Here is a 14582-nt window from a genome sequence, read left to right on the forward strand (position 1 = left end):
TTTGGGTTCTTGGTGGGAAATGCAATTACTCTAAAACTAGCCTTATTCTTTTTCCTTCATGCTCACACAAATAAATGGCACACCAGTGCATAATAAATGTAGAATAATTTTGACAAAATAATGAAATCAACGCAATACAATTATTTTTATTCCAACGAATTATCATCCGAAAATAATATTCCATCTGGAATATTAGTTCATTTCCATTCATGAAAAATAAAATGAGCTCATTTCCATTTATGAAAAGTTTTCTTCAATTCATTACTCATATATATCAATTTATTTATAATTTATACTACTAGAATGCACCTTTAAAACTAATAATCATTTTAGTCTACTATCCATTAATAATATTTTAACTAAAATTTCTTCTTCTCTCTTACTTTACTAATTATACATTAATTCTTGCACTATTTCACATGTTCTTATTTTTATAGGCCTGAGGGAGCAATTATGTGTACATAGTTGAGCCCTAAAAATTCAATTTTTACATTGGTTTAGAAAAAAATTAATTTTCTATTTGTATCTTGCTTATATAATCTTTCTTGAGAGTAATTTTTGTTTATGACTATAAGCTTTATTAGAAAGAAGTTACCCCCACAATCTCAAAATGATAAAATTTCTCATATTAAGTAACTATGATTTGCACATTAACAAAAATTAATTAAGTTGGGAATTTTGGGAGGGAAACCGGAACCGACTCATTCTCCTCTGACAGCCAGTCAAATTCGACACGCGTCTTCAATCTCAGCCGTTGTCTACCCAACAGATCTTCAACCGTTGATTGCCTTGGTGAACCGCTATAAAAACTGCAGGCACCTCTTAATATTCTTTCATAAAAGTTACCAAATTCCCAAATTTTAGAAACGTGAAGATTGAATTCTCGCGAGCGATTTCTTGTATGGAATTCGTTTAATCGACAAACCGTCTCAGCTATTTAGTGTTGAATTTCTATTTTCACGAATACAGTTTTTTTTTTAAGAAAAATCTCGAAGCTGTATTCCCGGATCCTGCAATTTCTGATTCCCAACCTCTGTTATTTTTCTAGTTTTACATTTCTTGGGGTTCCTCGACCTTCGAAAGAATCTGGAATTTTACATGTGTTAGTGACAAATATATCATATATTAACTCGATCGAAATTATAGTTTCTGATCTGTTCCCCGATTTCTACAATCAATTTTTTGATAAGAAAAGTTGAATCGATCGATTGAAATGAACGACCAAGCAGGAATGATGAACCAGCAGCAGCTGATGAATATGAATCGGAATATGTTGAATATGCCGCAGGTAACCGAATTCAACTTTAATAAACCCTACACATTCGTTCCACTCATTTCGAAACAAACTGATTCGTTTAATTTTCAGCCGCCAATTGTTCCGATGAATCGGAGCTACGGGATGTGGGGGCAGCCGCAGCAGTTTCCAAACCCCAATCTGAGCTCCGACGCCATGAAACCTCCCCCTCCGGCCTTCAGCAATCCGTTAGTTCATCGGCGCAATTGGAAGGGGAAAAGGGTACATAAACCGAATGATAAATGGAGGATGGAGCAGCAGTCGTTAGCAAGCTCCGGTGGAATTGGAGGCGGCGGTGGTGGGAGTTCGAATTTTAGGAATTATAACCCTCCCACATTGAATGAGCTGCAACATCAGAATTGGCTGAAGACACGAAAAACTTTCACAAAAAAGAAGTCGAACAAGAATATGGCTGGTAACGGTGGCAGGTCCGCCCCATTTGCACCTAGGAACACCACTTCCTTTCTGATTAGAGCGAAGAAAAGCGGTGGGATAGCACCGGTGGTTTCTCCATTCCCGGCTACTCCGTCTGTTTTGCCGACCCCAATCTTGTCCCCTTCCACTGAAGTTTTGGGGAACATGGCGAAGGAGGAGTGGGGCGTGGATGGCTATGGCTCGATGAAGGGGTTGATAAGGCTGAGATCTCTCGGGAATGAAGACGAGGAGGAAGATGGGGGCGGGTCGAGTGAGAGCGACATGGAAGAGCATGTTGAGGTAGAGAGGAGGCTAGACCATGATTTGAGTAGGTTTGAGATGCTCTATGATCCAAATAGTGGCAATGCTGTTGGTGGGATGGAGCATCACAATATTTTAGAAAATCGGGTCGATGATCAAGATAGTCACATTGCACAGCTGGAGGAGGAGAATTTGAATCTCAAGGAGAGGCTGTTCTTGATGGAGGGGGAGATGGGTGATCTGAGAAGGAGGCTGATGTTGCTGGAAAGGCAGGGAGGGCGAGGAGACGATGCTGGTGAGGAGGTTGTTGAGAATGTGTCTGAAAATGAGACAGAGTTCAATGGTGAGAACACACATTCAACAGGTGAGAATGATGAGAATCTGTGTGGGAGAAATGATGAGGAAGGTGTATTTGATGGTGGATTGGAAGCTGAAGCAGTAGAAACTACAGAGGGATTTTGTGTAGAAGAAAGTGGAGATGAAAGGATCAAGATGAGTAATAAAGATGATGATGTTAATACCAATGAATTTAGTGAAGCAGATGGATCTGATGGCGATGAAGCTTGCAAACTAGTGGTTGAAACTGTGAATCGTGTGTTAGAGAGTGAAGTGGCTAAACTTGGTAGTTAGGTTATGCTTTGCTTTTCATTGCAATGGTTTAAATCAATGTGTGATTAGGTTTTAATTGGAGTGTTTGGCTGCCTAATTTTCTCCACACTCTTGCTTATAATGAAATTTTACTGCCCAAGTATTCAGTTCATGTGTGATGTGTCATTACTCATTACATAATGGACGAAAGATACAATCTTTAATTGTTTCTTATTGAGCAATAACACCACAAATTCTGAGTGAGATTTTGCAATGAAACTAATACCAATAATTGGTTTACAAACATGAGTATTTTTTTATACTAGTGTAGAATTTGAAATTGCAAGGCTAATAGTTTTGGTCTACGAACATCACAACAACAACATTAAAGCGATGGCCTATATTACAAGTGTCTAGAAGTAACAGTTTATTATTTATTTCAACTACAATTATTTGTAATTATAAAGTCAAAGATATTGAAATGTAATGTAGATTGCTAATTGGACCCCTAACATATTTGTGTTTTTTGTTTTATATAATAGAATTGGGTGTGGGAGGATGAGTGACTTGGTAAAGATGAACAATAACCCCGAATTTTGATTCCAGTTATTTTGTGAACAATAACAACAATGTGTTACGATATCGTTTTGTTTAATATTCCGGCATTTCCGCATAGGATTTTAAAGAGGCCACAAAAGTTAAAATTACACTGGAAAAAACCAACGTCGGATCGGGTTGAGTAATTGGCACAATCAAACATAGTTTATGATATCAGTCAATATCTGAAGTTAACGAAAAAACCAAAAATGACCCAATTCTAGTTTTAGCAAACATAGTTTAATGACCCAAAAACCAAAAATGACCCAATTCTCAAGCACAATAGAGAAATCCAATAGATTTTGGAAGGCTAAATATAAGCAACCATAAATATGGAAATGTAGTGAAGTAAAAACAGTTTATTGACTTCATTAAAAGTATAGTAAACACAGATGCGAAAGGATAAATATTCTTTATTTTAAATAACTCGAGTTTTCATCAATTCACCTTTATTAATTGAAGAGCTCAGTCTCACTGCATTCTGCTACACTTACAGGGAAGTTTAGCCCACTTGTTGTTGGTGAATGGTGACTGACTACTTCTAAGCATCAACTTGCATCGTTTCTCCTTGCATTGGCAACTGCTCATGTCCATACAGAGCCTTCCTCCTCTTCTTTGGCCGATACAAGAAATCTTCCGTGCCCAAAACGTATGAGACCTACAAACCAGCCAAATAAAGGAGTCGGTAAAAGAGAGGAATAGGTATAGTAATGTATGTGCAGCACAAGGAATGGAAAATCACCTTCAATGAGCTACAGTTCACCCTCATCTCTACACCATTTTGAAATAAAAGTCCTTCCATGGCTTTGCACGTATCAGAATATTCGTCTCCGCTTGAGTATAGCTTTTTGTTCCTGTAAGTTTAGCTGGGATTAATATTTTTTGGAAGGAATGGCTTAGAAAATCAGCAATACCTCTTCAAGAATACCCCGGGATTTTTGTTACTTTCGGGAATGGCCAGGAATTCATCGTTCAAGTAAGACATGAATTTGGGGTCTATGGAGTTGGCTGCTGGGTCGAGTTTATAGAGCTCATTTTTCATCAACTGTATGGTCAAACGCATTGAGCCAGGCAACTGTAGAAGTTCAAATTGGGCCTCGTAGTCAATATATATTTGAACAAGATGATTTTCACAAACTTTCCAATGTTGAAACAAAGAGCGATTAGGAGGAGGTACTTACAAACTCCATTCGGTACAAGTTATCATCTGGAAAAAGAAATTGGGCATTGTTATAGTACACTGCATCAGAAAATGATTCGGGACTTCTTGTTTTTTCATAGAAATAGAGTTGGAGGAGTTTATTTTCTGTCTCCTCAGTTGCAATGAATTGTAGCTGCAGAAATTACAGGGACCAATATCTTGGTCAGAAGCTGCAAACTCTATTAAAAAATGTAGTGGAAGGGGGAAAAAATCTAATGGCAATAACCTGTTTGACAAGTTTATGTATCAGCTTGTCCATCGTAAAAAGGATGTAGGATTGAGAACCAACTAGAGCTCGACAGTCATCCTCAAACTTCGCGTTATCAGAGGATCCACTTAGCAAACTGTGTAGCGCATCCTTAAATCTGTTGCAAAATATGTTGAGTTTACTATTAATGTTCATATGAGCTTCATCCAGAGAAAAGGAGAGCAAGTAGAAGATCAAGGTAAACTACCTAGCATACGAATCCTCCGAATTCCCATCATTTGAAACCCTCCATTTATTGTCAGGAGATGAAGAGTGCAACTTGGCAGTCTGCATTCTTTCATACAATATCTGTAAAAGCATGGATAGCGAGTTAAGAGGATGAAATTTGATGACTGCACTACAACCACATATACTCTTTACCTGATGAAGCCTGAAAAACAAATAGAGCGAATCATTTCCATAGAAGACATGAGAATACTTTTCTTTGCATTTTAATGCACTAGGGATGTACACTCTGATAGGCTTTGCCCATAAAAGATTATCAGGTATGGGTATTGCTCCTTCAGTGTCATTGACATCTTCCATACAGTCTGCCTCCATGCCATCACTCTCAGCTTTCTTATCATGGTCTGCATCATTATCAGGTTCTTCAGGAGAGGACTCTTCTCCATTTGCAGACTCACTTCTTGAATCATTGCCATGTTCACTTTTTGATGAGACCCGAGTACTTTCCTCGCCTTCATTATCAGCATTAGCATCAGTTTCTTCTCCAGCTTCCTTGATACACATTTCTACTGCTGCTCCCATTTCCATAGCATTAGGATCACTTTTGCAGAGAGTCTGCTCCACTTTGGTGTTGGCAAACACGTTCTCCTCTAAAATTCCATTGGGAGATAATTCGCCCTCTTCCCGCTCACCTTTACTGCTACTTTCATTTTCTTCGTGATGCTTCTGAACCTTGACCTCTTCCACATCCATCGCAGTTGAACATGAAGTGAGTTTTGTGATGGCATCATTCTGCAAGAATCAGAAGATATATGAGAAAAATAATATTTATATCAGATAATGATCCATGTAAAGACGTTTATTCAAGAAAGTTAAACTACAGCATGTATAGGCCTCAAATGTTTTTTTTGACATCTATAGGACAGCACTGAATGGAGTTGTTGAAGCAATATATTCTGATAGGAAAATATCACAAACTCCTCAATAGCCAACAATTAAATAGTACGAGGCATCAGCATGTACACATGTACTAGCTCATTAATTCTTTTAACATTAACTAGCCACCTCGCTCAAATGCACATCTGTGGCATCTTTCAAAAGCTCAGGAAACCCGAAACCTACCTTAAGCATATATGTTAAACTGTAAAGAAAATGTTCAATTGGATAGAAGATGTCAGACAGTAAACTTCAACAAGAAAATATCACCCGAAAAGTTCAATATACCTGGATTTCTCGACTAGGAGACACTGCTACCCCACGATCTGCATTTGCATGGCCGGCTTTTGATAAATGAGCAACACATCAAACAATTAATAGATGTCCATAATTCTACTGTAGAATTGTAAGGGGGACTAGATGTGGGATATTGTCAATGGGATGTATTCATATCCATATGGTAAATATTGTTCAAAATCGAAACACTTGTAGTCTATTGGATCTTGTGATCTTAACGGTTAGATTAATGCCACGTGTAATCTAATAATGTAGATTATCAGTCTAATAATGTAGCTTGACTAATAATGTAGCATGTTAGTCTAATAATGTAGCTTATCACAACCATCAAATCCAAGGATCCAAGGGCTATGATTTGTGGCTCCGTCCCAAGATAAGCGAAGCACTTCTTTTGGGCACGGGATTTAAGGAATTTATATTTAAAGAGTTAGAGTACAGAGAATCAAGTATGAGAGAGAGAAAAGTAGAGAAGTAAAGTGAGAATAAAGCAGGTGGATAATAAAGTCAAAGAGGGGATTTTTTGCTAAAAGAGGAAATGACTCAGTTATAGTGGGACATCCCAAAAAGGAATATGACTCGCTTAACTTGGGACGGAGGGAGTACTAAAGAGCTGTGAGGACCCTAATACACCCCTATTGTCAATATTATAAATGATAGAACTCACTACTCACCCTTCAATGTTTCCACATTCATGTCATTTTCTTGCAGAGAAACTGGAGATGCCTTGCATAATATACCACTCTTACTGGCAAATTTATATGCACCATGAGAATCATCACTAATATCCCCATTAGTATTGTGTGTGTCTTGCACCCCGCTGCAAAAGGAATTCTCTGGTTGACCACCTTTTGATATTTCTGCAGGTTCGTAGTAAGCAACCTCATCGGCAGTACTTCTATTCTCGGGACCAATTTGGTTCAAGTTTTGCTTTGTATGATTGTTAGCCTTAACAACATATTTTTCGTCCTCTGCACTGGGAGGACGGGAAGGAACACAAAGCAAAGGCTCAATGAAGGCTGTCCAGATCTTCATGACTTTGTCACGTTGTTCAGGTGTACAAACTTCTTTGCAAGAATATTTCACAAGCTGATATATATCATCTTGGATATCCAGATCAGGATAATCGAACTCCATATCAGGTTTAGTGGGCTGTGTATACGCAGCAGCAATAATAGAGAGGACCATTTCATCTTCAGTCTGATTTTTTTCGCTCATCTCTTTGATATCAGCTAACAATGCTGAATAGAAGAAATAACAAAAAAAATACATTGTCAGAAAAAAACCTATTATCAATTGCCATTTTAGTGAGAGGATATATAAATATAACTATTTAGAGCAATATGTGGATAATTAATTATTCATGCTTGAAATAAGATGATTCAGAAGATAGCTCTAGAGCTCATGTGTCGCTGCAATTGGCCGAGAGCTAACATGAGATAACATTGACCTTCCATATATATAGATATTTTACTTGATTATTAAATTATAAAAGAAAGCATATAAGAAACCAATAATGTCACTTCATACCAAACAAACAATTATACCGTACATAAAAAAAAGTATCAAGGCGGCCAAAATCACCCAAGTAAAAAGAGAATATACAGTGTGCCGAGAATGACTGATTAGCTATGCCAGAGAGATTTAAACGAGTTTCTCAGTGTCCACATATCATATGATCCTTTTACCAACAAAATGAAAATGATGTTACTCAGGTGCAGCAATATGCAACCAAAAGTCAGAATTCTTCATTTAAACAGAGAAATAACTACAACTTTTTTAAACATACTCTTTGAATCTGAATTTTGTAGCAAGTATATTTATGACAGCGGAACTAGATTTCATATCTAGTTAACTCCATAAATCTAAAATTAAATTCATAGTAAACTTTCTGACAGAAAAGAAGGTTAATAGGCATCATTTATGCAGCTGTCCCTTTTCATTTCAATTTCAGTGGTTACATGTCAAGTCATGAAAAATTCTGATTATAATGATTACTCCGCAAAATCTACCTGAACCGCACATGACATGGAAGCAATAGCTAGAAATTTGTAACGCCACAAACAAGTTACAGCCATATTACAACATAAATATCAAAATAACACAGATAAGGGGGTTTCATCAAATATGGAGGAGCACAACCAGTTTTCTTTGTTTGATTTCTCTTTCACAAATATTGCAACTCAGGAGCACAGATGAACTGTGTATACTTCTGATAACTCAAAAAAGGAACTTTATCTATGAAAATGGTAAAACATTACGTTTCTATGAATTCAATTATTAAAATCATAGAAAGCCAATATGGAATGAAATTGGGAATAAGTAAATACCATAGATACCTGACTCTGAGAAATCAATGGCAAGTGCGTTCCGCATGACCATATATACGGAGGAATGGATGAGAAGTGAACCCACGGGAAAATTCAAGCGAGAAAAAAAGAGAAGCGAGAGAGATAACGGGCGGCGGTGGAGAAGCGGAAAAGAAAGGCGATGAAAACGAAGACCAAAGGGGGAACTTAAATTACAACTACTCTGAAGACGACAAAATTTATAGTGCGTAAATGCACTGGAAACCGGTGAAATAATAAATATCAAAGGTCAAAAAGGGGAAATAGTGATAAATTTGTGCAGTTGGGACTGGCATTTTGCAATATATATCGTCATATAGGACCAAGCAACATTAACATAAACCAAATCTTCTGCCAACAATGAACCATTAAACTCCAGTAAGAACATATGACAGCTAGAAAGTACAACTGGACAAAGTATCAAGTGACCAAGAAGAAACTCTAGCACTTACATATAAGACTCAAACAGAAGAAGCCACAAACAAATATGCACAAAGGATGCCAGAGCAGACATACTTCAAAATTGCCCAAACAAGAAGCACCAAAGCAGGCCATCCCTAAATTTTGTGTGGAAAAGCTTGCATCTAGCAGATGTTGCATGTGTAAACTTGACACAATTTTCAGAAAGTTTCATGGACCCCTAGTCACACATTTAGCCAGGTTTGCAGAGAGCACATTTTTTATTTTTCAAGTGTATATTTTTCTCCATTGAGCCAATCTACATCCCCTCACAAACTAGAGCCACCCACACACCCACATTTCACGAACCACATTTATAAGGAGCAAATGTTCATAGCAAGCCAGTCTAAAAAATTTCTTGTGCACACACATTGCAAGAGAAAACAAAAACAGATGCTTTTTCTAGGCTACACATAGACAATAATCTTTATATGTGTGATCTCTCGTACCTAAATTTGTGCCTTGTGATTATATGAGTACTAATCCTTCAATAAAAATACTACAATGCAGAGAAACATAGCCTTATCATGATTTAAGAAGGTACCAAGCCAAATAACATTATCCTAAATAACATTATCCTAGTACCTTTGGCGGTCAAGTTCTTTGTATCCTGCTGTTTGAAGTAGAAGCTCCTGTAATCAAGTGACTTATGGTAGTTCTTAGAACAAATTTCAGCCCAAACTTTGTTAAAATCAGCATGACAGCTTGCCCATTCTTCTTGTTTCTGCTTCAACCGGGTTAAAATAACTGGCAGGGCTAGAGGTGCATTTTTCTTTAATACATCCATTACATCTAGCCCATGGTCACCGTATAAACGTTCAATACATCGCAGGTGAATTGCTGGAAGGAAAAACGGAGGGTAAAACCATTAAATATTTCAACCAGTATATATACTATGACGAAATCACTAGAAACATACTATACCTGACAGGCGATATTCAATACAAACTGAACTTTCCATTTTATTTGTATGAGCATTCATACTGTCTAAGAGTTCTTCAACACGCTTGGCTGTTGCATTTACCGAATCCAACAACATGTCGAGTTCAAACCTGGAAACACAATAAGATCACTAAGTGTCTAGACATCATAAATCACCCATTCAATCTCCTCCTTGAATAAAAGGGAAAGGATGGAGAAGCTTCAAATAGCATTAAACTGTTCTCACTGCCTATAGCCATTCCACGTGGACAATATAATTAGGGTAAATAAATTTGAGGCTCAACTGACTAACTAATACCGGAGAAGGTCGAACCATCAGACATACGACAGATGGATGTACATTCAGCAAGCAATGAACCACAGACAGAGTTTCGAGGCATTTTACCTATCATCCTCACATCGGGATAAGATTTCTTCATACTGATTTTTCTGCATATGTTTGAATGAGTAATCTTCACTTCCTGAAGTGACGGATACCCAACGGTCATTCAGTACTTCATCACCAATCTTTGTTCTCCAGCTCGCTGTTGGAACTGGAAACTGCCTTATTGAAGTCTCAATGGATTAGTGAAATACGTAGAATACTCAAATATGAAGTAAATTCAGTTACCTACATTTTCTGGAAGAAGTTTATAACTAGGAGTGCAGCTCTCACAATTAGAGAGATCGAGATCTTGAATGGGTTTTGACATAAACTTCTCTTTACTTGCATAAGAAGGTAGCTTGACATCTTTAGTGTTTGAGGCAAGACCTCTATCACATCTATCCCTTTCTCTAATTTCATAATCTTTTCTTTTCTCTCGGTCTTCCCAGTCATGATCATCTCCATCTCTTTCGTGCTTTAAAAATCTAAAAACTTGTTTAGAGTTCTGCAAGCTTCCTGAAGCTGAAATCAGACAACGTTGTTGGTTTTTTACATATTATTCTCAAACACATTTACATTCCTTTCTGATTTTTTTTCCAATATAAGTTAATATAGTTTTTAAAAAGCAAACTTACAAGTATGACAAACAATAAGATGTAGTGCGGTTAACTCCACTACTTGACCACAACCAATAGCAAGAGAAAAGTGAAATTACTATTGGCAAGCAAACATAATAAATGATTACCATTCCTCTCAACGTAAGTTACAAAATTGTCACATGCCTCTGTAACATATGTATCTGTTCCAAGCAAGCTACTCACCTGACATAAAAAATTTCCCATCCAAATTAGTCAGCGCAGGAGGCAATAGATATGGAGTATAACATAAAAAAGTGAGTCCATTCACTTTGCTCAGCAATATTTAGCAACTAGAGATATGGACAATTGTTGTTGTGGAGTTAACAATGTGACTGACATCGACCAAGAGTACAAAACAGTGTAGTGTTCTAAGACTGATATTATTTAATCATCATAAGATACTGTTACATTGTCGTAGTTCACAAGCAGCACCAGAAAATTAGAAAGTAGGGATATCAAGATGCAGAGGGAGCTAAAGAAGGTGGCTAAGAGAAGAAAGATTACCAGTATCCGGAACTGAGCTGCAGTGGCAATCTTGCTTTTAAAGGAGCGAATGCAGTCTAAAAATTTCTCAGCAATATCAGTATCACGTAATCGATCTTTCACTTTATCACGGAATTCTGCCTCCATTTCCAGCATCCCTGCAAAAAATCCAAGCTAAAATTAGCTTTTCCTAGATATTTAAAATGAATTTTAGCCAAGTTGCTAATCATTTAACCTAGCGTCCGTATATACTGCATCTAATATTGCAGGAGATTTCCAGAATAGAAAGTTCATTTTTGATATAAAACTTATTAAATGAAACTCCCAATAGGGTTCCAACAGGGAATTGGACAAAATATGATATTTTTACAATCAATGCAAGAAAAAAATAGAATATAGGAATTTGAAAACATTGATTAATGGTGGTTATGATAAATGAATGTGGAAGTATGAATGAGTTCGTTATAACCATTTAATACTAGACTCATAACTATCTACGTGACATAAATTAACAAAAAGTTGGTTCTGAGCTTGCAGATAATGCTCGCAGCATCTTTCCTACCTCGGGGAAACTGGTTAATGGCACAATCATCTCGGCGAGAAGATTTTCTTCTGTGACCTAAGCTCTCATCATGTTCCCACTCATTTTTTAGTCTGTCTTCTCCCTTTTCCTTGTCCTTTTCGAACTGTTCGAGGTCATAATGATTGACAAGCCCATCACAAACTGCAGGCTTCTGAAACAAGTAGCAGAAGCATAGCAAAATTAACATTAAGAACAATAACATCAAATGCACTCAAATCAAACTACCTTTTCAACACGTGCAGGCCTTGTTATGGTCATCAGAGAGCCTCTATCATCTCCAAGTAGGTTGTGGTTCCTACCAGACTGTGCATTGTGAACAGAGGGCGCACTCGAAGTATCAGGTAGGAAATGAGTAAAATCGACAAGAAGGTCATCGTGGCCCTGAAAAAGAACAGAAACCTACAAAAAAAACATTAGTTCGTTCGTAGTACTGAAACAAATACTCAAGAATGTGAAATAACATTAGCCTACCTCTTGATAAACCTCTGTCAAAGACTTATCTTCCTTTCTGCACATATTCAAAGTCCCAAGGAAAGCTTTGTACACATGATCTTTACCTCGGAATCTAGTCTGCAATTATTTTAAAGTCAGTCCATTGGTGGACATGGCATGCGATAAAGAATTGAGATCAGGGGGAAAGGGGACATTGTTCTTTAGTGGCCATACCTTGATTTTGGTAACAAAACTGATTGCTTCGTCAAAGTTTATAGGCTTCTTTTTAAGATATGGTTCATCCTCTGGTGGGAGGATGATCTCATGTCCCTTAGGCAAAAAGGTATTGAAACCCAAAATGAGGTCCCGGTTACCTTTAAATAACTCTTTCACTCTCAATATGACATCGGATGTATCAATTCTGCAAAATCCACACGGAGAGTGTGCAAACTTTTTAACAGGGAACTGCAAGTTTGTTATTGCGATAAATAAAAAGAGCGAAAAACGGGCTACCACCTTTGAGATTTAAAGTCTCTCATGACATCAAGAAATTCTCCATATTTATCCTTGTTGTCTTGAAAAACCTCCTTTATGTATTTGAGATATGAAAAGGCATCCGTTGTTGTCAGCCCCTGGGCGCTGCTTGCAGTTGACAATTGGACTTGCCCAGATCTTCATCAACCGAACAGAATGCAAATTTCAGATAAGTAATAGGACATGACTATCTTTAATCCCTAATGCTGAAAAAGACTTAAAGGCAACTTCCATTGACCCGTAATACAAATTTCTCATCACAAAAGGCACATAAATAAGTAAAATATTCATCTTTAAGTAGACTTCAAAACATAAGGATCTAATTAGCCAATTAGGCCAACAAAATCAAATTTCATAGAATCCTCGATCCGTCTATATGTTGATAGCTTTTACTATAAACTTGTAACTATAATCTGTGATCAACAAATGAAATCACAACAGGTGCCACAAAGTTGAGGTTGATCAGAAAAATCAATTGTATTTTCAATTTTCTTTATGAATTATCATATCAACAGACCATCAACCACGAAAGAATGAAGAAACACAATAACCAGGTTCTTATCTCTCCAGCTATAGATGACCTAAAACGAAACATGAAAGCAACCAAAAGTAGTGAAATTTGGGAGAGAATGGCAGCAGAACACATGCAACTCAATGATGAGCAATTCTAAATAGCATAAAGATAAGTTCTTTGCAGCAATAATTACCAAGTCAAGAAACCACTGCTGGCGCAAAATAAAGATAAAGCATCAAATTCTAACAAACAAACAAAACAAAATTTCCAAAAAAAATCGTACTGCTCGACGCCAGGAGAAAAGGCGGGTTGCTTGATTTGAGAAGTCAAGAACACATCATCTCTAGACCTCTTCATCCCAATCCGCTAACTATCGCTGCTCTCTAATTGTAAAAAATCTTCAACAATCACGCTTTATTTACTCAAATTGGAAAGAATTTTGCGATCCAACAAACCCTGCGGATAAGTAATTATGAAACTACTAAACTTAATTACATGAAGAAGCGTCGATAATTAGATCCAGTAAGCACCGCCATTCGGTAATTAACATAAATTGACCAGCCTCAATCCATACCTCTACGGTGATCACCGCCAAATTATCCTATCATCAAAAAAATCCTGCAAAGTAACCCAAAAATTTCACAAAGCTTCAGACACGTTACTTGAATCATACGAAAGGCAACAATTCAGAAAATCAGCATTGCAAAAGTTGGAGAATTATTTTACATTGGGCGTATGAAGAAGCAGAAGACAGTTAATCCCAGCTTCGCGCGAAACAATGTATGCACAATTTGCACGTATGCAGACGTATATGTAAATATGTAATTTGATTAGAAATATTTCAGAGTGTTTTCTTCGTCTTTTCTGAACCAAGAGAGAAAGAGACGAGTTTGAGAGATGAGAGAGAGGAGAGGGTATATGCAGTGCGGTTGGTGTATATATGGAGGGGAAGCTGTTGACAAACGTAATACTACATCATATCAATGGCAATTTCGTAATTTTTATCAATGGCAATTTATTTACAAATCCTTTATTTAATTTTTTTTAGAGTGAATAACATTTTTAGGTCTATATTTTCAGTATGAGGAATATTTACGGTTCCTATACTTGCAAAATATTATTTGCAGTCACTATATTATACACCAATTGTTCGTTTCAGATGCTTTTTACTTTTTGATCAAATTTTCGGATAAAAACACCCATAAAAGTCTAAAGGCCATTTTTACACCCTCACTCTCCAAAAATAGGTAATATTACTTATTTTAAT

General features: G+C 36.9%; 2 protein-coding genes across 6 annotated transcripts; one reads left to right on the top strand and one right to left on the bottom strand.

The window, feature by feature from the left end:
* Positions 1 to 842: 842 nt before the first annotated feature.
* On the top strand, positions 843 to 2729 carry LOC125206402 (uncharacterized). The gene is made up of 2 exons (XM_089060078.1): positions 843 to 1288; positions 1367 to 2729. The coding sequence occupies exons 1-2, from the start codon at positions 1214 to 1216 to the stop codon at positions 2597 to 2599; spliced, it is 1308 nt and encodes a 435-aa protein (XP_088916204.1). The 5' UTR covers positions 843 to 1213; the 3' UTR covers positions 2600 to 2729.
* Positions 2730 to 3498: 769 nt separating this feature from the next.
* On the bottom strand, positions 3499 to 14231 carry LOC125205305 (paired amphipathic helix protein Sin3-like 3). 5 transcript variants are annotated; one of them, XR_007173736.2, is made up of 23 exons: positions 14042 to 14231; positions 13890 to 13933; positions 13599 to 13771; positions 12784 to 12939; positions 12502 to 12688; positions 12307 to 12405; positions 12061 to 12234; positions 11815 to 11986; positions 11274 to 11410; positions 10877 to 10952; positions 10382 to 10653; positions 10153 to 10307; positions 9750 to 9877; positions 9411 to 9665; positions 6693 to 7259; positions 6013 to 6068; positions 4984 to 5580; positions 4811 to 4911; positions 4582 to 4720; positions 4336 to 4488; positions 4083 to 4229; positions 3897 to 4008; positions 3499 to 3812 (listed from the first exon to the last, which is right to left on the bottom strand). XR_007173736.2 is itself a non-coding variant. In XM_048104151.2 (23 exons), exons 3-23 carry the CDS (start codon positions 13670 to 13672, stop codon positions 3696 to 3698), a joined length of 3885 nt encoding a protein of 1294 aa, XP_047960108.1. In that variant the 5' UTR covers positions 13673 to 13771; positions 13890 to 13933; positions 14042 to 14231; the 3' UTR covers positions 3499 to 3695. The 5 variants fall into 5 exon arrangements, 4 of the variants coding, with proteins under 4 accessions (XP_047960108.1, XP_088916776.1, XP_047960109.1 ...); XM_048104151.2 differs by having other exon boundaries at positions 4069 to 4229; positions 11815 to 11983; XM_089060650.1 differs by having other exon boundaries at positions 4069 to 4229; positions 10382 to 10647.
* Between the last annotated feature and the right edge of the window lie 351 nt (positions 14232 to 14582).

Source organism: Salvia hispanica, chromosome 6 (genome assembly GCF_029641045.1).
Source record: "Salvia hispanica isolate PSC_SH4W2 chromosome 6, Shi_PSC_v1, whole genome shotgun sequence".
NCBI lineage: Eukaryota > Viridiplantae > Streptophyta > Magnoliopsida > Lamiales > Lamiaceae > Salvia > Salvia hispanica.

Bases quoted from the DNA above. Each gene is read 5' to 3' on its own strand.
- LOC125206402 (XM_089060078.1), top strand. From the start codon at position 1,214: ATGAACGACCAAGCAGGAATGATGAACCAGCAGCAGCTGATGAATATG. The intron at 1,289-1,366 runs GTAACCGAATTC...TTTAATTTTCAG, and splicing joins ATATGTTGAATATGCCGCAG to CCGCCAATTGTTCCGATGAA.
- LOC125205305 (XM_048104150.2), bottom strand. From the start codon at position 13,672: ATGAAGAGGTCTAGAGATGATGTGTTCTTGACTTCTCAAATCAAGCAA. The intron at 12,940-13,598 runs GTACGATTTTTT...CGGTTGATGAAG, and splicing joins TTTTCTCCTGGCGTCGAGCA to ATCTGGGCAAGTCCAATTGT. The intron at 12,406-12,501 runs GTATGGCCACTA...AAATAATTGCAG, and splicing joins GTTTTGTTACCAAAATCAAG to ACTAGATTCCGAGGTAAAGA.